This window comes from Periophthalmus magnuspinnatus, chromosome 1 (assembly GCF_009829125.3).
Source record: "Periophthalmus magnuspinnatus isolate fPerMag1 chromosome 1, fPerMag1.2.pri, whole genome shotgun sequence".
NCBI lineage: Eukaryota > Metazoa > Chordata > Actinopteri > Gobiiformes > Gobiidae > Periophthalmus > Periophthalmus magnuspinnatus.
In genome coordinates this window covers 26549230-26572135 of record NC_047126.1, presented here as the reverse complement: position 1 = coordinate 26572135, position 22906 = coordinate 26549230, and the positions used below count along the sequence as shown (strand labels likewise).

At 39.5% G+C, this 22906-nt stretch overlaps 3 protein-coding genes across 3 annotated transcripts in view; 2 read left to right on the top strand and 1 right to left on the bottom strand.

Moving 5' to 3' along the window:
• Positions 1-6850: 6850 nt before the first annotated feature.
• LOC117379009 (transcription factor IIIA-like) lies at positions 6851-11666 on the bottom strand. Its single transcript, XM_033975730.2, has 4 exons — positions 11430-11666; positions 10307-10585; positions 8468-8853; positions 6851-7410 (listed from the first exon to the last, which is right to left on the bottom strand). Exons 1-4 carry the CDS (start codon positions 11572-11574, stop codon positions 6952-6954), a joined length of 1269 nt encoding a protein of 422 aa, XP_033831621.1. The 5' UTR covers positions 11575-11666; the 3' UTR covers positions 6851-6951.
• Positions 11667-11965: 299 nt separating this feature from the next.
• On the top strand, positions 11966-19707 carry yju2b (YJU2 splicing factor homolog B). Its single transcript, XM_033975744.2, has 10 exons — positions 11966-12027; positions 12354-12416; positions 13063-13116; positions 13185-13267; positions 14021-14076; positions 14854-14914; positions 15740-15882; positions 16144-16316; positions 16657-16795; positions 17088-19707. The coding sequence occupies exons 2-10, from the start codon at positions 12414-12416 to the stop codon at positions 17627-17629; spliced, it is 1254 nt and encodes a 417-aa protein (XP_033831635.2). The 5' UTR covers positions 11966-12027; positions 12354-12413; the 3' UTR covers positions 17630-19707.
• The window catches only part of LOC117370048 (complement C3-like), a 45111-nt gene continuing 41911 nt past the window's right edge, over positions 19707-22906 (top strand). The window contains exons 1-5 of the mRNA XM_055224016.1: positions 19707-19866; positions 19948-19962; positions 20663-20698; positions 21034-21063; positions 22402-22591. Coding sequence (XP_055079991.1) covers positions 19805-19866; positions 19948-19962; positions 20663-20698; positions 21034-21063; positions 22402-22591 — 333 coding nt within the window. The 5' untranslated portion in view covers positions 19707-19804. The remainder of the gene's footprint in view (positions 19867-19947; positions 19963-20662; positions 20699-21033; positions 21064-22401; positions 22592-22906) is intronic.

Sequence of the window (22906 nt, the reverse complement as noted above, 5' to 3'; positions counted from 1 at the left end):
TGCATCACATCCATCCAAGTTAAATGGTTTATTAAAAGAATCAAATTACCGCATTTACATTTGTGTTATAAGACTTTTAATTAAGTGCTTTAGCCACTTATACAATGAAAATGACAAAAATCTTGCTCATGACCTGTGTAGTATGTTAATGCTATTGGAAGTATAAATATTTAATTTTACAGTTGGCTTGGTTTGGTTGGAAGCTCATGTTTTGCCATAGTTAAACTCCAATGTTGAAAACACACTTAACATTTTTATTATAAAGCTCTGACTTGTATTATGAGTAAAAGCCATTGTGTGAAGCTTTTGCTGTGACTGAGTGAGATTGTCCTACTGTGTCTGGGAGACAGTCCGGTAACTCTTTTTCAATATATGACACGATCATTTGATTTTTACAACTCATAAACTAGTGACAGTTTCAATGACCAATACACACTGAGAGGAATCTGTATCTGCACACCCAGCTGCTCTATTACTGTACATTTACATATCATATAAAAATACAATATATAATGTGTATTTGTATATAAAATATATTCAAAACAAGTGGTATGGGTCAAAATAAATATATTTACAAACCACACACTGCAAACAGTGAACACACACACACTGGAAACTAAAAATACACTGTACATGTGACAGTGTGACAGTCATTCTGTGACAGAGGTTGGTGGATCGAGTCCCGCTTGGACCCACTTCTGTCATTGTTTTCTTACCGATCAAGAACAGCATCCAGTCCATCGAAACATAAGGTCCTCTGCTCCTGAGTCCATCATGAGATCTTCACTCGGTTCCACGAACCGCTCCGGGTCCGAGATGCCTCTAGTTGAACTTGTACAAACATCCACAGTGTCCTCGGCCGCGTACTTCCTTTGTTTTGTCCGTTTCGTCATGTTTAAAACGCAAAACTGCTGCAAAACAGTGCGTAAAATTACGCAATTACGCGTGCGTAATTTTACGCGCGGATCTTGCCCGAGGGCGGGCCGTCCGAACGTTAAACACTTAGCATCATTAGCATCATTAGCGAGTCTTCACTCCACATCGGCCACATCTGCTAAACCTCTGGTAGCAGCCTATGAGGACGCCTGACGTTGATAAACTGCTCAAATACGTATGTGAATCACATAATTGGCTGGAGCAGCTCGTCCCCGGTCACACTCACTGACTCACTTTGAAAAATAGCGCAGAATGAATTGTTGTGTGTTTATTTTACTTTCAACCCCGGTTCGATTTTTTTGTGCGCAGCACAGATTTTCTGTGCGCGGAGACCGTCAGCAGTGCGCAATTGCGCACGCGCGCAGTTTAGAGGGAACAGTGCACCTGAGGGAGCGATAGTGGTCTCTTAAATATGCCAAAGCCAAGAAGATGGATTCACTGCGGGGACGGCGTGGGAGGAGGAGAGGAGCGGCGGCCATGATGGATGCGTTCACTGCGCTCACACAATCAGCACAACCGCGCGAGAGAAATCAATATTACACCACCCGAGCCCCGAAAAGAGAGAGCGGCCTCATCCGTCTCCTCCATCAGATCTGCACAGCTAAATTGGACCATATGTTTTCCTGCTAAAGTACTTTGATTTATTTTTATTCTCATTTGTCTCACGTTGTGGTTTACTTTTATAATAAAAAGTAAACACACATTTTCATCGTAGTCATTGTAATCTACTTTCTGAAGCAATATGTCAGACCTAGCGTAATGTTGAATACAAAAATAGTTGTGTTAAATAAATAAATGGACATAGCTAACCTGCTAGCCGCCTCGTTCCAAATAGGAAGTGATCGTGGGCCCTTTCTCCATAACTGATCGTCATTTTGGTCTTAAAATGTTCGTATTAACCCGCTCTATATAATTCTGGTATTTTTATTTCGCTATTGTGTCCGTAAATCAGGATATGAACAAGATTAATAGACAAATCAGCTGCCTTCTTTGCCCGAGGTCACTCCTACTTGCGTTAGCAACAGGTTTGATCGACAGCGTAGCTAAGCACCTGCCCAATGCCAAACCAGTGGTGCTGCTGGGAAGGGGCGTTACCTTCAACAGCTTTGCTCCGGATTGGAGTGTTACTCAAACATGTGTGAATGAAACAAAACACAACTCCGGATCTGTTTTTGATGAGGTAACAATATGACTTAACACTCCCTACTTAAACTAGAGGAAGTAAAAATGACCTAATTTTTAAAAATACTGTTTTTAAAGTGTCCATTTTTAGTTTAGTCAACACACTCTGCATAACATTTGAAAACATTTCCAGGCTTATGTCTCTTATTTGATTCTCGATGTTACGTTTTAAGTCGTTTATTGTCAGAGTTTTATTCACAAACACCTTTTCTTTAAAATAGTCCCACAGGAAGAAATCGGGACTAGTCAGGGCTGTGGAGATGACATACTGCCCCCTGTATGTGAAAACGACAACTGTACAATGAGGGTTCCTCGGTGCTGTATTTGCTCAGATTAATGTCAGAAGGGTCGTTCTAAATGCTCTGAAAAAATAAAATAAAAATATTTTGAAACAAAAGAGTTATGATTTTTTTTTCAACTGTCAGTGACTTTTGGGCCACCCTGTACTACTAGACTATTTACAACTATGACCTTTAGACTGTAAAAGTTGAAACCCCATTGCAAAAAGCAGAGCCTGATGAATGCATAATATAGACCTTTTACATTAAATGTTGCCTGTGCCAATAAATATATAAACACATATTAAATAAAAAAATATATTTTAAAAAGATAAAAATGTGTAAACATGATTCAGTTACAACTTTATTACAATTACTAAATGACACCAAAAGATATGCAGATTTGTACCGTTTTGGCCTGGAACAGAACAGGCCGCTCTGTCCGCCGTCAACACCAGCTAACAACGACAACAACAGCAACTAATGACATCACGGTACAGCTGCCGCCACAAAACAGCATCTGTTTCTCTGTTTTCAAAATGTTTTCTAAAAATTATACTGATTTTCAGTGGTGGATGAAGTACTCAGTTTTGTTGCTAAAGTGAAAGTACAGATACAGAGGTAAAAAGTTACTCAAGTAAAGTATCACATGAAAAAATCGTTACAAATAGAAAAATAGTTGATGACCTTTCCATATGCCCTTTCAAAATACGTTTCTAAAAACACTATAGTTGTGTAAAGGCAAGGCAATTTTATTTGTATAGCACAATTCACGCACAAGGTATTTCAAAGTGCTTTACATTAAAATTTAAATCACAAAAGACATTAAAATCACAATACAACAAATCAAAACATAAATAATCACAAATGATCATCATAAAATTAACATTAAAAGAGAAAAGTGCAGAATAAAAACCTTTCAGTCTTATGCACAGCTAAACAGAACTGTTTTGAGTCTGGATTTAAACATTATCCGAGTAGAGGCCTGTCTGAAGATTGTTCCAGGTTTCAGCTGCATAAAACTCAAACGTTGACTCTCCATGTTTAGTCCTGACTCTGGGCACCAGCAGGAGGCCGGTCCCTGAAGTCCTCAGAGTGTGAGATGGTTCAAGCAGAGCTGCTTTAAAGTCTATTCTCTGAGCCACAGGAGCCAGTGCAGAGACCTAAGCACAGGACACGTGTGAAGTACTTCCTGGTTCTAGTCAGGACCCCAAGCATTATTACACCAAGATTTCTAGCCTGATTTGAAGGTTTTAGAGAGAGACTGGAGGTGACTGCTGACACCTTCTCTATGTTTCTGTGGATCAAAGATGATGACTTCAGTCTTGTCTGAGTTTAGCTGGAGAAAGTTGTTTCACATCCACACACTGATCTGTTGCAGAGACAGAGTGAATCCACTGGTCCATATTCACCTGCTGCAGTGAGACATAGATCTGAGTGTCATCTGCAGAGTTGTGGTAGGACACGTTATTGCAGTACTTAGATCTAACAGGATCAAGACTGAGACTGATCACGGAATTGGCACTTAGCAACGCTGTCAATCCAACCTGTTGTTAACATGAGTGGGAGCGACCTCGTGGAAAGAAGGCGCCAGATTTGTCTTATTAATATTCATATCTTGAGTTAGACACAATAGTGAAATAAAAACACTAGGATCAAAATAAGGAGCCTGTCGCACACACTCTAAAAAGTGTAAATTCTGGATTTTACAAAGAGGCAGAGCTTATGGGCAAGAATGGGGTTTTGAACGAGACGGCCCTGCACTGGAGCGAGAGTGAGGCGGACTGGCAGACCAAAGAATCCCAGTATGTAGTGGAGGTCATGGAATTCCTGAAGGATGCGGAAGCAAAAAAGGGGTATTTGGATTTCCCCGAGTTGCAACGAGAGACAGAAACACCTGGCCATCCGTCACACACACAGAGGGAGAGTATTTTAAGGCTGCCAAAGGAAAAGGCAGATGAGGGCAGCAGCACTAGCTTTAAAAGTATTAGGCAAGAGGACAATATATTGTGTGATGAAAAGTTTATGTTAAGGCAGGAAAATTTGACAATGTGAAAAATGTTGTTGGAGCAGGAGGAGAGCTTCAATGACAAATTTTAAAAGCTGCATAAGGAATTGGAAAAAATGGAGGAAAAACACAAACGGGATGAGCGTGACCAACAGATCTGTGCTGCAGTCTTTATGTTGACGCAGGAGAATGAAAATTGGAAGAAACAGTACCAAGAGCTAGAGAAGAGTTTTGATGAGAAACATAAATTGGAGCAAGAGTTGCAAACTGAATTAGAAAATTTAAACAGAAACATCCACAAGCACAACTCTAATTATGAAAAAAGGGAGAAGGAGCAGGAAACAGGAATAGAGCAATTTGTCCAAACTGACCCTGAAACTGGAACATCAGAGGTTCAAGTTCAGGACAGTAATGACAAAAGTGTTCCTCAACTTGTGCTGTCAACTTGTACAACAACTTCAGTGACAAACATGTTGTGGTACAAAACAACTGCTGTAACCCATGCACCTGCAGAATAAACTTTAAACTATTTAAATGCAAAGAAAAGAGTAGCTCTTAACTACTCACTACCACTTCTGACCAGTGGTAGTGAGTATTTCCCTGGTAGTGGAAGATGCATTTGACATCTGGACCTCGCAGTGGAGACGGTTTCGCCGGGAAGTGGAAATCCACCCAGAAACTGCTGAGAAGAACACTTCTGGGAAGAGGGAGCAGTGCCATGGCAGCCCGGAGAGTACTCATGTCCACCACAAGACTGACCCACAGCGGCTCTTTTAAGAGTCACAAACTAAACTATAAAGAGCTTAACATTTTAGAGTCTATGGTTATGATTCATTACATTTATTCACTTAGCAAATAATATTCTACCTAAATTTTAAGATTGTATATTTTTGTGCTGTTCTTTGTTTCTTGTTTCCAGGTAATGGCTGCCAGGGCTGGGCTTTTTTTTAATGGCGGAAACATAAAATATAAAGGACAAACACTAAATTAAATGCATAAATGAGGGACTGTTACACCCGGTCTAGACCTGATCCTGGTTTAGCCCTGGGCTGATCCTGGTTTAGTCCTGGACTGGTCCTGGGCTGGTCCTGGTTCAGACCTGGTCTAGTCTTGGTCCTGGTCTAGTTTGTCTGTGTTGACCAATCAGAAGGCAGTGAGCCTGGAAACAGCCAATGAAATCATTAATTCTAGGAATCTGTTTGCTCTGCCGTTGATATGGCAGTAATGTCTGTGAACATCTATGGTTTTATGTGTCTCAGAAAAGATACGATTTCAAAGTAGTTTTGTTCAGTTTCAGTCCTGGTCTGGTCCTGGTCTTAGTCCTGGTCTGATCCTGATGTTGAGTTTAGTCCTGGTATTAGTCCTAGTCCTGCTTTAGGATTGGATTAGGACTAGACCAGGACAGGATTAGTCCTGGTCCAGGTTTGACCAAGTTCAGACCAGTTTTAAACCTATTGTGATTGTAAAAATTTGTGTTATCCAATTTGGTTCCGGTTTAGTCCTTGTCTAAAGTTGTTTTAGGCTGGGTCGAGGCCTGATTTAGCCCTGTTTAATTAAAGTCTAGTCTCTATTCTTGCTCTATTCTGGTTTTAATTAGAGTCCTGGTCACGGTCTTGTCCAAAACAGTTCTGGTCCAGATATAAGTGAATGTCAGTGAGCTTCATCTGTGTACTATTTGGTTTTGTAGCCTATTTGTGTTATGGTTTGGTCACTGCTGGTCAGGGTGCAGTCCGTGTGATCCTGTATACTGCTTGCTAAGGTTAACCTTAAAGCTGCTAGACAATGTGTGGACTGCAAATCATCACAGTTGTACACAGTGGCTTTGTCAGCAAGGATGTAGTCTGCTTTTCTCCGTGTCACTTGTGGATCACGGTGGGAGCAGACAATTTTTCAGTTACTGCTACAAGAAGGTCAGCAGATTCTGTAGCACAAGCACAAAATTGGGGCCCTGACGTCATTATTTCAGTAAGATCCGTATATAAAGAAAAATATTTTCTTTACTTTCCAATGAGTTGGCTCAGGTTTGACTCTTAAAACATTTGTTCTATTAATTAGGGCCTGAACACGAATATGCGAAGAGGACGAGTTTCAGAAGCTCAGATCAGGTGCGCCGTGTCAAAATGAGAAAATCATCACAGATAGTAATAGTTTTTTTTGGGCGGTTTCACAGGCCATTAGTGATAACGTGATTTGTCAGATGCCCTTCCATCTTCCTATATCCCTGCAGTGAGATGGGGGCAGCTCAAATGTCTACTTAATCAGCAGATGTTGTATTGTGGTTGGATAAATATAGCGGGAGAATGGACCTTGTCACTAATAGAAATGATCAGAGAAAACATTTGTCACACACGTTAAAGCTTTATAATTTAAGCAACATTTTTTCCATACATGATTTGAAAAAATATTAGAATATTTTAACAATCATATGCAACAAAGACAAAAAATAGGGCATCAAGAACCCCCTCAATAACAGAAACACTGCATTTTCAAAATTTCCAAATTATCCATTATTCTTGGATATTTCAAAATAAAGTTCCTGTTTTCAGTTCAGGCAGTGACAGAGGCGCTGAGGGCGTTACTGACATGAGTCTCACACAGTAAAGAGGTGTCCTGCAGGAGAGAGACCAGCTCCACAGAGTCCTGGACTAAATTGGGACTATGATCCTGCACCAGAGACTGGCCTGAAGGGTTTAGTCCATTATTTGGGTCAAAAATTAATTCCTGGAACTGAACCAAAGTCTGGACCGGATGAGGATTCTGCACTGGACTGGGATTAAGACCGGGATTTGGGACAGGATTTGGAAGACTGGGACTCTTGACTCTGGGATCAGGATTTAGACCAGGATCTAAGTCAGGACTAGGACCAGGCCTGTTCTGGACTGGGTTTAGACTGGTTTTGGCAGAGGTCTTTTTGTCCTCGAATCCACTTAGCCTTGAGGCAAGAGACCGCTTATTTGGAGCTTTCCGGATCTTCTTCCTCTCAGGGTCGTGTATGACTCCGTGACGCTACAAACAGGAATTTTATGAATACAACATGTTATGAATTTATTCAAATAATTAATGATTTCTGAATAATGTAATGTCAGCAAATGTTGCTGTATATTTAATTATTATGGGGATGGGCTATATGTAGGGCTGAGTACCATTTCCATTTATGGGGGTATTAGTACTTATACCTGGATTTTGATTGTGGCACCTACGGCTGGGCAATATGGGGGAAACATGTGTGATGTCCGTGCGCTCAATTAGGTCTTAAATTTCACTCATAAATCCGTAACTCTGGATCATAATGATAAGATGATGAGGTGCTGTGGTTGGATCAGAGAGAGGGAGGGGGAACAGGGCAAAAGGCACTGGATACACAGAGGCAGAGGGAACTGAACACTGGGAACTGGAAGTCAAAACTGGGGAAACACATGAGGAGACAGAAAGAAGAGACGTAATGTGGCCCTGACTCAGTGCTTTCACCTAAACAAGCCTCATCATCAAGATTGACCAAAGTTTAGAACGTGATCCATCGATCTTTAAATTTTTAGCACAGCTCTAGCGGCAACTGAACTGTACGTTTTTTCTGTTCCCAATCCTACCTTTATTTTTACCTAGAAAGTGCCAAATTCATAAGTAAACTTTAACAAAAAATTTCATAGTGAAACAAAAAAAAAAGATTTCTATGGGAAAATACCAAATTTTCTATAATGCTCCCACATCAGGCAATAAACTTGTGATTGACAGAATTTCTTATTCAGTAAATATGGTTTGGTACCAGTAGTTTTATTTCATCAGATGACCACCAGAGAGCGGTGGTGAAAACATTGACCTATTCCCTGCCCATGTGTGAAGCAAATCATTTAGTGCTTTCAGCACCGCCATCTGGTGGTTATGCGAGATTCACAAAACCATAGTCCCATCCAAACTTTTTTTTTTTTTTTCTGGTACTCTACTGGTACTTTTTAACAGTGCCCTTTTGAAGATTTGTGATGAAACTATCAGAGAATGATAATGGCTTCTGCTCCATCAGCACATCCCATCGTCTTAAACATGTAAAAGTCCATGTAAAACTCACCGTCAAACTCTGCTTCATGGAGAAGCTTCGGCCACAACCCGGGTGAGGACAAGTAAAGGGACGAATCTCCTCGTGGAAGGACCATATATGGCTCTGGAGATTAAAGGCTGTGGTGAAGGTGCGGTCGCAGTCGCCTCGGGAGCATTTGAGCACTAGACGTGTGTCACTGTGAATGCGCCGGTGCAGATTCAGACTGGACTGGTCTTTGAAGTTTCTAGAACACTCCTCACAGCTGAAACGTGCTCGGTGCTGCCCCCTCCTGTGAGCCGTATACTCTGTCCATGTCTTCCCCACAAACGCACAGCCCTCCTCCACACACGGATAACCTCTGTGAACCTTCTCATGACGCTTCAGTTTACTCGGGAAGGTGAATCTCATCGTACAACCTTAAGATGGAATAGAGCATTATTCAACAACTTTATTTACAACTATAATCTCAAAGTAGATGCATTCAATAGTTATCCTTGGGGTTCAAAAAAAAATTAGGACTGCTGAACTTGCCAGAGCAAAACAAAATGTTATGTTGCCTATAACAGGGATCTGAAATCCATGAATAGCAGCACTTAACGCTGTAAGGTATTTTTTAACAATGTAATACTACCCCCAGATGCCTGTAGCCCCATTCACCAAAGACCCCCACCCTGAGAGGGTCGTAAAGCAATCTACAGCACTGGGGCCAAGAAGATAACACCTATGACCAGGGCCACTTCTTATCTGTGGCCCTGTTCACCAAGGACTGAGTGCCCCCCATCCTGTGAGGGTCATAAAACAATGAGATTGATTGACTTAAAAACACACATTGTGGGATTTTGCCAAAAGGTTTTTAATGTGTAACCACATGTTGCCGAGAGGAAGACCCGCCTCACACACTGGGAGGCCTAAAGCTGGAAACACAAACATCTCAGGACTCTCTTCCTATCTTTTCCTGAGAGTCCGGTGCTTCATTGTTAACTTTACCTGTGATGAACTCATTAAACCCTTCTGACTTATATTTCAGTCTCTTAGTCCTCTTTGACGCTTGCATCAGAAATGAACATCTCTTACAACACAAAAGTGAGGAAAGTAACACATATTCTAAACAAAAATCAGCATAAGAGGTTGCGTTCATATAACTCTAAGGGTGCCACTGTTTTTGAGGGAAATAACCAAAATCAATGTCCAAAAATCTTGAACCTTAGTTTTTCACTATGGATTGGTTCCACAATTTTGCAATAGGTCCTACATTACGCAAAATTGACTTATGTGAGCTTTTAGTCACGTTATTATAATGTTACTTCCTCAACAACATACCTGGAGTTGTGTTTTTGTTTCATTCACACACGTTTGAGAAATCCTAGATTATAGCTCAAAATGCTCTGTTCCATCTTTTGATGTCATAAAGTGGCAGTTTTCAAGTTACCATCTACCTATACATGACATCCAAAGTGGAACAGTGTTTTCACTTTGAGAGAAGAACTCAGTCAAAATATGCAGGGTTTGTGTGTTAAACATCAGAAAATAGTATAATATGGGCTGTCCTCAAGCTCAAGTTAAACTATACAGTTTCAAAGTGTTGTCATAACACTAAAATTTCAAACTTGATTTTAATATTTGTTCTGATACAGCTCACGATCATTCTAAAAGCTATTCATGAAAGGTTAATTTCTGTCCTATTAATGTAACTTTTTTAGTATCGATACCTGCTCAAATGAGTATCTAGTTGCAATACTAGTTTTGGTATAGATTAGTATCTGATTTTCAATATAATCAATATTTTTGACAACCCTAGTTTAGAAAGTCATGATGTTAGGTGAATCCAACAAACAGAAATAAAGAAAAATACAGCAGACATTCATTTACCTTCAAAAGTACATTGATACGGCGGTAATTTCTCATGTTGTTCACACATGTGGGACTTGAGTTGTTTGTTCTTCTTGAATCTGAGTCCACAGTCCTCAAACTTGCAGACATACAATCGTGGCTCTTGTGTGTCACGATGGAATCGGTCGATATGGCGGAGACGGTTAGAGTTTGTGGTGAATGCTTCGCTGCAGCCCTCCTCAGTGCAGGGGAACGGCTTGTCTCCACTGTGGATCAACTCGTGACGCGCCAAATGGTACGGGCTGCAGAAGGACTTACCTGTAGATGTAAAAAAAAAAGAAAAAAAAAGGGTTAGTAACTGCGCCTTTAAAATGTTCCTTTCTGTGTGAAGTTTGCATGGTCCAGGCACTCCGGTTTCCCCCATCAACCCAAAACATGCACAACAGGTCAAATCCTCCAGCTAAGGTGGTTTTTGACAAAGACTGGCTCAAGATCTGGAGATGGGTTCCCCTGCTCCTGAAAGGTTTAACTCAGAGACACTGAAGGATGGGTCAAATGCAGAGAATGAATTTCCCTACTAGGACAATAAAGGGTGTCTTAATCTTATTCAGAGGTACGTGCGAGGAGTACAAGAAGGGAGACAAGAAGACAGATCAGAGTCAAACATAAGTAAACATGAGTGAATGTTTTTCAAGATGATCCATAAAAACCTCTGAAATAAATAGATTATGCATTTAATACCATACTATGTAATATTCAGACTCCTGGCCTGTCTGCTTCTCCAAAACTGCTCAAATGCCCATTACAGATCCTTGAACAGTAACAACATGGCATATGAAGATCATATTTTATTTAACCTATTATATTTCTTCAAGCAGCAATAGGGCCAATATTTTGTATAAGTTAGAAAGTAAATCAAAAACTAAAGACGTACACAATAATATAATTTATATATGCAGTCTAGGGTTCAAGCTAACAGTGCTGTAACCCTCTTCAGAATGTCACACTTTTTCATTGATACCACATTAATTACGTGTAATATTGTTGTTATCATTATCTTTTTCTGTGCAACTGATAAACATTGAAAATGATAAGGTGTTATTTAAGTTATTATATCTGAGTCCCTCCAGGCACCTCTACCATTTAAGCTGGTCACTCTTACCGCAGCCCTGGTATCCACACGTGTGCGGCTTCACTCCCGTGTGTTTACATAAATGTGCATCTAATTTCCACTGTTTGTTATACGCAGCGAAACAACCCTGAAACGAGCAGATAAACCGCTTATGTTTCTCCGCTTTAGTCTCCATTTTCACTCAAAAATCCGTCAAAATCCAGTAATATTTGTTCGAAGTAATAAACACCACGTTTTAGCTTCCATGACAGCGACACTTGCTGCGATTCATAGACGTCACTTCCGGTATGTCATAAATCCGACAGCTTCAACAAAATAGTGTAAAAACATTTTGTTATCTAATTATTACACCAACATGGACACTCCATTCAATAAATAGAACAGATAATTTACATAGAAAAATATATGAAAGGCAGATGGTTAGCTGTCAAGAATGCAAATGTTTGACTCATAAAAACGTGTGTTTACTATTCAGAACATGCACTTCATTTTAATTTAATTTTTTTTTTTGGGTTCAATTTCTAAAATAATCTGACTTTTGTTTGAGTCCTCTTCCGGTAGTGTACGCAAAATCCGGATGTGACGATTGACCCTCAGATGTTTTGGTGATTTGCAACTTGTTCGCGAGGTAAAGTAGTTTTTTCTTAAATTGAACGAGTATTGCTACGCATAAATTACTGAAAATGTCCCTGCAGATCTTATCGCACAGCCGTTTTCACCACATGGAGTAAATATAGCCCAAATAGTGGGTTTCTAGTCATGATTTTGGCCTGTAAATAACCTTAGCTTCACAGGCTAGCTCGTTCTGCTGTCTAGGAAACCTTTTTATTAACATTACTTTACCCTATATTTCTAATCAGTATATTCATAATCTATTCAGTATGCATGTAACCTCTGTATTTAGCTTTATGGACTAAATTAACTGACTGTTTTTTTTTTATTTTGTGTTTTCAGAATCAAGTTGATTCAAGTTGAAAAAAATTCCTGCTCCACTGAGAACGTCCAGTCGTCACAATGGTAATTCAGCGTATTTATATTGTACTACAGTATAATACCTGTACCGTTTTATTATAGTTAGATATCTTTTCTTGAGTACTACTTTGAGTAAACTGGATTCAATATTATCCATAACATCTTATTAGGGCTGAGGTCCTTTAGTCGCTTAGCGGATTAATCGGTCGACCACAATCTGTATTAATTGGGTCATTTTATTTATTTATTTATTATAAGGATTTATATGTGACAGCAGCAGAAAGGAGAAGTTAGTGAGTGAGTTTGCTGAAGATTTGGTATTTTTGGTATTTATATGTAAAAAGGCAGATTAAACTCATGGTTCACATGATTCTTAATACATATCATTACACTGTTTCTATAAATCCATTATTTCCTACTTTTTTCAACATAAATAGTTGTCCCGAGCAGGTGTAGTCTTGAGTGCAGTTTGAGTCAGATGCATAGAGATACTAGTTCTCAGAGCTTTTTTCCACACACCCTTTTTAGTCGACTGAGCGGCCAGTACTTGTCTTTAGTTTACTGCGTCAATACATCCTATCTATAGGGTGAAAAATGTTATGTTGTGGGAAAACTAAAGACATCCAAAGTAGGTTCTTGGGTATGTTATTGCTGTGTGATGCCATGTTTTAACTTGTATCTCTGTTTACAGGGTGAGAGGAAAGGAACAAACAAGTACTACCCTCCGGATTTCGATCCAGCCAAGGTTGGTCCACTAATTTATATTTTTAAGTTAAATTATCCAATCCTTGACATGTTTTTTGTCTTCTTCAGCATGGGTCTCTCAATGGCTATCACAAAACCCACGCTCTTCGAGAAAGAGCCAGGAAGCTGTCCCAGGGCATCCTCATCATAAGGTATTTTTCAATATATTTTACCCTTACATAGCCTTATATCTATTGTTATCACGATACAAAAATTTCAAAGTAAATTTCAATACTAAGGAATAGACTCAATTCTCAATACCTATTCAAATACCATGATGATAATAATAATAATAATAAAAACAAACATATTCTTTAGGTAATAGAATGTGATTTTTAGCATTAGATCATTGTACTTTCTTTTAAATTACCACTTGGCCTTTTATCTGTGTAATCACTTAGTCATCCAGGTAGGTTTCATAGTGATCCATGGGCGTATACTAGTCTATCTTATACTTGTTCTGATACAGCTCAAGATCTAAAGCTATTAAGGAAAGGTTAATTTTGCTCCTGTAAATATGAGTTTGTTAGTATTGCTACCTGCTTAAATGAGCAGTTTTAATGTTGATTACTATCTGATTTTCAATACTTTTGACAACCCGACATCACAATAATGATAGATGGACAGTTTTTTCTGCACTACTTAACTATGTTAAACAAACATGACATGACCTTGACACAGAATGAGATACCATATATTGTCATTGGGTTATTTACATTTATTTATTATTTACAATGGTAATTTATTTAAAAAAATATTCTGCTTTAAAAGTATTTTAACACTGGCATAAAGTTGTCTTCAGTAGTATCATTTAATGTGATATTTTCTGTTATGGCATCAGAAAAGTGTTATTGTGAAGGGCTTGTTCTTATTAGTGTGAAAATTAACTGTTTTTTCCTTGTCAGGTTTGAGATGCCCTACAACATCTGGTGTGATGGCTGCAAGAACCACATCGGGATGGGTGAGTCAAACCTTCTCAACAGTTTCGGAATACTATGAGAGTTTTCCAAGGGTTCCGCATTCATTAGGGAATGTACTTACCACTTTTGATGTTTAATATTAACTTTTCTGGTGGGGCGTCCATTATCTCCATGGCTTGACATGCTTTGCCTGGAATGTTCCGTAGTATGTCATTAGACTTATCATACTTGTCAGTTGCGTGAATGCCAAATGGATAATTTTAAGGCTATTGTTTGGAACACTGCAGGCAAAGTAATAACATCTCCATGGAGACAAGAAGGTGGCAGACCCCCAACCAGAAAAAAAAACATATAGTGGTTCTATAACCTAAAGCTAGAAAACAAGTTAAAGAGGGATTGTTATGTTCAAAATGACCATGTCTTTAAAAACAGTTGTTATTGAGTAGGTGGTTAATTAGAGAGTTTATACTGTAGCATTTTGGTGTAAGGAAACATGCCAAACAACCTCTTGTTGTTTATTTGCTGAACACAAGGGCTACTGTAGGCCGTAAATCCATGTCAAAACACAAGCAAAACAAACGCAGTATTACTCAGCAGAGCCAGTCTCCTAAAAGACTGTAACTGACAAAAAAGAACCTTCACATCAACTTTGTCAGCATAGCAACTAACACGTCACATGCAAAAGCAGTTACATTAACAACACATTAATAGTTATAAGAACAACAAAAGGTGTCAACCCTGAACAAACTAAAATATCAGATCATTACAGTACTTTCTATTTTTCGTCATTTATCTGATCTGTTTTTCTTTCCTTTCAGGGGTTCGGTACAACGCAGAGAAGAAGAAAGTGGGGAACTATTACACCACTCCAATCTACAGGTAACACATCTGAGCACTGACCTACCCAGCCCGATATCACCATCCTATTATGGCAGATCATATTGCTGTTATTGTTTAGTTTAGGTTATTTTAGCTATTTAAATTGATGGAGAGAAGCAATAAAAGTTCCCTGAATGGACAATTTTTTAAAAGTAAGTATTATTCTGAATAAGCCAAAAGTGGTACAAGTTTATACAAAGCATGCCAACCTAATATGCCATAAAAAGACCCATATTATTAACTATTTGTTGTGAGCTTTGTGCTTTATGTTTACGTGAAAGTTAACTCTCTAAACAATCAGAATCTCTGCACTAGAAGATTTTATTGAAAAGTTGCATTCAAAAAATTATGAAATCCCTAAAACTGAGCTGGACAGGTCAGAATTTTATGGTGGAATTTGCTGTTTAATTGTCAGATCACAGATTTGTTGACTTGATTTATGGTTAATATCTCTGTATTTAATGGGTCTATCCACATTAAACTAAAACTGACACACAGGCCAACATTGTTTCTGTCAGTATAACTAAACAGTGAAAAAAAATTCAGTCTCTTCAGAAAGTCGTGCCATTATTCAACCCCAAAGACATAGTTGTTGTTAGTTGAAATAACTTAAAGCCATAATATTAAAATGATGTTTGTGGAGCCAATCCCAAACAAATAATGATAATGATTTCTTTCAAAAGCACAATCTCCCATGCCCTCCATCAAAAGTCAAACTGTACAATGTGCACACAACGCATATACAATAAAATATACAGGATACTAAAAAGGTAATGTGGGTTATGTCATTTTTAAACATTTTTGCATCTGTTTTTCTGTGTCCAGGTTCAGGATGAAGTGCCATCTGTGCGTGAACTACATCGAGATGCAGACAGACCCCCAGAACTGTGACTATGTGATCGTGAGCGGGGCCCAAAGAAAAGAGGAGAGATGGGACATGGAGGAGAATGAGCAGATCCTCACCACTGGTAGTACTCTAGACCAAGACCAAGTCTAAACCCAGCCAAAAACTTAGTTTTTGAAAAACTTATGTTTTTGGCTGGGTTTAGACTTGGGTTAGACCTGGTGTAGTCTTGGTTTAGACTGGGTTTAGTCTTGGTTCAGGCTTAGAGGAAGGTCAAAGATGAGGTTTAAGGATGTAGAGAAAGAGGATATGAAATTAGTTGATGCAGAGCTCATTAGAGGCTCAGATGGAGCAGAGGATTCAAATGGAGGCATTGTTTTCTCAGAGCACTCGGAGAAAGAGAAGTTGGAGACAGACGCCATGTTTAAACTGGACCACGGTGGTAAAGACAAAGAGAAACTGAAGAGGGCGCTCCCATCTCTGTCTGAGATCCAAGACCTGCAGGCTGGTTGGAAGGACGACTTTCAGCTCAACAGTTCTCTCCGCAAGAAATTCAGGGTATGCCACACTGTCCTAATATACCAGGACATATTTTCATTAGTGGTACTGACTCATAGAGAGACAGCATAAAATGGCTACAGTTCTGTGAATCCCGGATCAGAGGATCTCTGTCAAAACCCCTGCGTTCCTGTGAGAAGATTGTGCAAGAAAAGAGTCTCTGATATAACCATATAGCCTCTGATTGGCCCAAACGGTCACAGGGTGACTTTTTTTAGTATTAATACTCAAACTGTGCATGCATAAAGGGAGTCATTCAGTGCTTTCATCACTGCCCTTTGGTGGTCATTCATGGACCCATAGTTACATGTGTAACTCTTATTTGTGTGTTTTGTTTCAGACAGAGAAGAAGGTTTTAGCTGAGCAGGAAGAGAAAGACAACGCGGTGAGAGCCAGAACTAACCTGTCCATCCCTCTGCTCCCCGAGAGAGAAGAGGACAAGAGACTGGCCACTCTGCTCACCTATGCTACCCCAGACTGTGAGAGCATTATATCATCATGGGTTTAATATGTGGTGTAGCTTAAAAAGTAGTATTAAAAGTATTGGTATTTGTGTTATAGTTGGACTATTTGTCTTGGCAATGGAGGCGTATTGGAAGTGATAGCAGTCGCTGTAGTAGTAGCTGCAGTCTAATCTAAAAGTCTTTTTTCAGCAAATACTTTTTATGCCTATCATATAAAACGCTCTCTGCAGTAGACCTTTTCACAACACTTTTCATCTTTATCTTTATAAACGTAAATACCAATATGAATTTATTTCTTTATTTTCAGCATTTGATGGCAAACAGCAGAGCAAACGTCAAGCGATCTCCAGCCGCTCGTGGTTCAGCTCCTCATCCTCGACTGCAGGAGGCGCTGCTCAAAGTCTACTTCACAGGTTGGGTCAGCAGGGCAAAGAGGCAGCGGTGGTCAAAGCCCTGGGACCATCTCATGGAGCATTCATCCGAAAAAGAACCACAACCACCACAGATGTAACCATGGCATCCACCATGGATGAACCATCTCATGGAGTGCTCATCCGAAAACAAACTGCAACAACCAAAAATGCAACTACAGCAACAAACACAACCACAGAAGGACAATCTCATGGAGTGTTAATCCAAAAACAAACCGCCACAGACTTAACCACGGCAACAACCATGAACAAACCTGAACATGTAACCATGGTGACAGTAACAAGGGAAGCTGCAGACTGTGAGTGTAGAGGAGGAACAGGGGAGGAGAAACAAAATGGACACTTGAATATTATGGATAGAAATCGTACGTCTCTTGTTGCAGATTACAGTGAGTCGGACTCAGATGGTGCGCAGTGAAATATTGATACCACTTTATAATGATTACACCTTAATTACTGGCTCTGTGCACAATGGTAGTTGGCTGCTTCCAGTCAGAAGGAGGTTCTGTCTGGCCATTTCCACTGTAATGAAATCCTTATGATGTTTCTGTCTAAAATTAATAAATCCTTGCTGGATGGGTGTCTGCAAGATATGTCTTTGTGTGTCAGTGTTAATGCTAATTTTGGAGCCTAATAAATGTTAAAATAAAGACAGGATTAATCTACACCTACAAATAATCGGGTCGTCTTTACCATACATTAATTGTGTTGTGTTAGATTTAAGGTAGCATTTGCATTGAGACACAAAAACATACCTTTCTAAAAGCAGAAGTATTCTTCAGTGAAGTTTTCCTCGCATTTAAAACCACCCACAGCTCCCTGTCCACTGCCTGACCCTAACCTTAACCCGATAACCCAAACCAGAATTGTTTATTTTATTTTAAAAATTTTACTTGCATTAGGCTTTATGAGACAGCACAGTAGCACAACAGTCACTGTCATGTTTAGATGTTTGATCTTCAACAAAAAAAAAATTAAAAAAATCATCTCACCTGTCGTGGTTCCAGCTATTCCAGTTGTATCTGGAAGGTGCACTGTCGGCAACTTTTTTGATAGAGATTCTATCCCTGTTTGTCTCCATGAAGATATTATTGTTTTGCCCAAAATGTTCCACAGTATAACAATTAACATCCATTTCCATGGAGACAAGCAAGTGACACTACTAGGCCAAGTTACAGGTCAGATCTGTAGAGAGGTGAGCCTGCTCACAGTAAGGATGCATTATTTTAAGGTATTTTAGAGCTATGAGTATACCTGTGATCGAAGAAATGCAAGATGGATCAGTTTGATGCAATATTGTGGTGAGACAATAAAATCAATGGGGAGATTGCATAGTGCATCTTGACTATTTTCAAGTTTTGGTTTAATTTGATATAATTTTGTTATGGTCATTCTATTAGATTATTTATTTTACAGCTTGTGGAAAATAGTTTGTGTTTCACTGTAACTGTGGGAATCCCTCATGTAAGAGTTACTGAAACAGTTGACCTTTGGTCCTAAAAACATCAATAATAAGGCATAGAAAAACAAATAGAAACTAAACCAGGATCCAGATCAGAGACCAGACCTATAACTAGATCAGGGACTAGACCAGGACTAGATCAGAAATCAGAGACCAGACCACAAACCATAGGACTAGATTAGAAACCAAACTTGACCAGGAGCTATCCATACCTGAGACCAGAGGCTAGACCACAGTTCAAACCATACACCAAACCAGGACTAGACCGGGTATTAGACCAGGGTCTAGTTCGGGGACTGGCCCATGGACCAAACCAGGGACAATCTAGACTAGAACCCAGACTAGATTAATTCAATTCAATTTGTTTTTGTAAAGCCCAGAGTCCAGAGTTACACCAAAATCCTAACCCGAGATCGGAGTCCAAATGAGACCAGAGACCAGGCCAAAGTCTAGATCAAGGACTAGACAAGATTTTTGACTAGATACAATCCCAGACTGGGTCAGGATCTATGTCACGGACCAGGATCCAGTCCTGAATTGAGACCTGGTCCTAGTCTAGAGCCAGTCCAGACTTCACTTCTAGATACCAGACCGTAGAGGATTGTCTGATTATCAAGATCAATTTACATTCCAGAGTCCAGAACAGATCAAGAAAGTGTCCAGAATCTTAACCCAAGACCAAAATCCACATTGGAGTTCGGACAAGACTAGAGACTGGGATTCGGCCAGGGCAGGACGAGGGCAGGACTATATGGGATAGACTATAGTCCAAATTCAGCTCCAAACCATGGCTTATAGTCACACCAAAGTTCACATAGGAATCCTATGGTAGGACTATGGGAAAGCCCATAGACCAGACACAACTAGAGTCACAATTGAAAGCCCAGACCACTGCCAAAAGCTAGATCAGAGTCTAATTTGGGGTCCAAACAAGACCTAACCCACAATGGACCTGGGCGGGACTTGGCAGCACTAGGGAATAGACCAGAGTTCAGCCCTATCTAGAGTCACAAACCAGAGACCGTAATACAGTGGGACTAGACCCTAGTCTCGATCCCAGATCGGAGCTTGGACTACAGTGGGACTAGACCTTGGTCCAGATCCCAGACTTGGACTTGAGTTGAAAGAATCATGGCGAGGTGGAGATTCTTCCTGGAGGTTTTTCTGTGTCTTTGCTGCTCTGTAAATGGACAGTGAGTATTTTAATTTTGATTAATTTACAAATGTTGTGAATTCACTTTTCTAATTATATTTTTAAAAATTGTTTTCATCAGAAATTGGAGAGACAGGTAAATTCCCCAATTTACTAATACTATTAATACTGCTACTACTGCTGCTAATCTAATTTAATCTAATCTAGTTTAGACTCATTTCCTGAATGAACCTAGATAATTGTACTTGTTTCAAAACATTACTTTATTACATTACACTAACTATCAGTTTTTAAATATTTAAAAAGTGCAGTGTAATCTGTAATCAAACAACGGTATGAGTCATTTTGCACTTTTGTGGTATTGAAAATCAGATACTAATCCAAACTAGATACTCGTTCGAGCAAGTGTCCATACTGTCACATTCAGGACAGAAATGAACCTTTCCTGAGTATCTTTAGAATGATCCCGAGCTGTATCTGAACAAGTATAAGACACATAGACTAGTATACACCCATGGACCACTGTGGAAACTATCTGAATGACTGATGGATTACACAGATATAAGGACACATGGTAAAATAAAGGAAAGTACTACCATTTAATGTTGTCATTTTATTGTCTAAATAAAGATTAAAAAAAAAAAATCATGGTATCAGAATTGGTATTGAGTATCGAGTTTGTTCCTGAATACTGAAATCAAGTTTTTAGTATCGTGGCAAAACTACAGTCCAATGTTTATTGCACATTTCTCATAGATTGTCCTGCTATCACCTGAATATTGTCATTGGAATAATACAAAAAAAATCAAATTCTGCTTTATATTTATTATTTTCAGATTTGAGTCATTTAGCCGTTATGAAGAACGTCACAGGTAACTCATGCCACCAAAACCAGACCAGAGACCAGACCAGAGACCAGACCAGAGACCAGACCAGAGACCAGACCAGAGACCAGACCAGAGACCAGACCAGAGACCAGACCAGAGACCAGACCAGAGACCAGACCAGGTTCAGGACTATAACTGACCAGAGACCAGAGACATTTTTAATAATTATAATCAATGTATAACTTAAATTTACAAGACGTTGTGTAAAAGATTCAACAGACAAACTTCACTTTCTCTCTATATAAAAAAATCTTTATTTACAAAGTGAACTGATCTAAGGCTATTCTATTATTATTATTAATTCTGTGTTTTTGTTGCAGTCGTCCACTTGAGATCAGCACAGCACCAAGGTAAGGTTATTTACTCTCTAACTTAAATACTAAGCTGCTCTTTATCTGAGGCTTTGTTTGAAGAATATTTGCAAAAAGTGAAATAAAACAAAGAAATGAAAAATGTATCTTAAAGCAGACCCATTCTGCAAAATCAACATTTTAAAGCAGGAGTGTCAAACCGAAATTCACAGTGGGCCAAAATTAAAAAACTGAGACTAGCAGAGCATTCTGGGATTTGTAGTATTACTGGTGCATGCGCTATATACCGGCGGGTCAGCTCTAATGCAATCTAATCTAATTGGCCCGATCTACCCCCCCTTTTCATCTCCACCAGTACACATCCACTGCTCTGTATTTACTTCTCCAGTTTTATTTTCTTAATCGGTGATACACGTAGGATTCAACAACGTAGCGTAGTCGTTGTAGGACAAATTAATAAAATCTGCAGCTAGCTAGTGTGAATACACAACTATGCAGCTGTTTGTTGTGATGATCTTCAGCTGTTATTGGAAACCGCAGTTTAATGTGGAGGTCAGTGGACTTGTTTCTTTTATTAAGTCATTTAAAATGAATATTATGATATGGCATGTCCAAATTATAACTATATAGCCGACACAAGCTCTATATGTCGTCTTCAAAGTTCAATCAAAATTGTATGATTATGATTTGGTCCTGATTTGTTCTGTTCAGTCCTGATGTCATTTTGTTTGGTCCTGGTTTAGTCTGGTCTGGTCCAGTACTGGTTTATACCCAATATAGTCCAATTTCCAGTGGTCAGTCAGGGTTGTGTGTGTGAAATATTTGCTTTTGTAAAAGTGGAGTTTTGGGGCCAAGGTCCAGAGATGTCATCAGACTAAAAACTCTCACACACTTTATCTTTAGATTACTACAACTTCTACAATTACTACTACTACTACTTTAGTCCTGGTTCAGTCTTGGTTTAGTCCTGGATTAGTCCTGATTTAGTCCTGGTTCAGTCCTGGCTCAATTCTAATTCAGTCCTGATTCTGACCTGGTATAGTCCTGGTATAGTCCTGGTTTAGTTCTAGATTAGTTCTGGATTAGTCCTGGTCCAGTCCCGGCTCAATCCTGGTTCTGTTCTGGTCCAGTCTTATTTTAGCCCTGATTCTGTCCTGGCTCACTCTTAATTTAGTCCTGGTTCAGTCCTAGTTCAGTCCTGGTTCAGTCCTGCTTCAGCCCTGGTTTAGTCCTAGTTCAGTCCTTGCTTAGTCCTGGTTCAGTCTGGCTCAGTCCTGGCTCAGTCCTGGTTCAGTCCTGGTTCAGTCCTGGTTCAGTCCTGGTTCAGTCCTGGTTCAGTCCTGGTTCAGTCCTGGTTTAGTCCTTTTTTGATTGCAGGTTCAGAGTTCTTGCTCCGGATGTACTCAGAGCAGACAGTGAGGAGAACATTGTTCTTCAGGCCGATGGGTTCTCCGATATGCTTCCGGTCATGGTCCAAGTCTGGGACTTCAGCATGAGCAGGGAGCTTGCGCAGAGCGCTACCACCCTGAGCCCAGACAATGGATACCACAAACTACACACCATACAGGTGAGACCTGGTTTAGTCCTGGTGTAAACCTGGTTCAGAACTGATGCAGGCCATGTTTTGCTCTGGTTTAGACCTGGTTTCAGAGCTCAAGCTCAGATTTCATACCTGTGTATCTGACCCAAACTGCAGACTACACCAGCACGGGAGTTCATGCAAAAAGTACTATTTATGCAGAAAACAGTACTAGGAAACTATGTATTTAAATGAAAACAGATCACTTAAACTTCACCTTTATACATATAAATACCAAAAAATACCAAATCTTCAGCTAACTCACTTACTAACTAACTCCTCCTTTCTGCTGTTGTCCCTTAT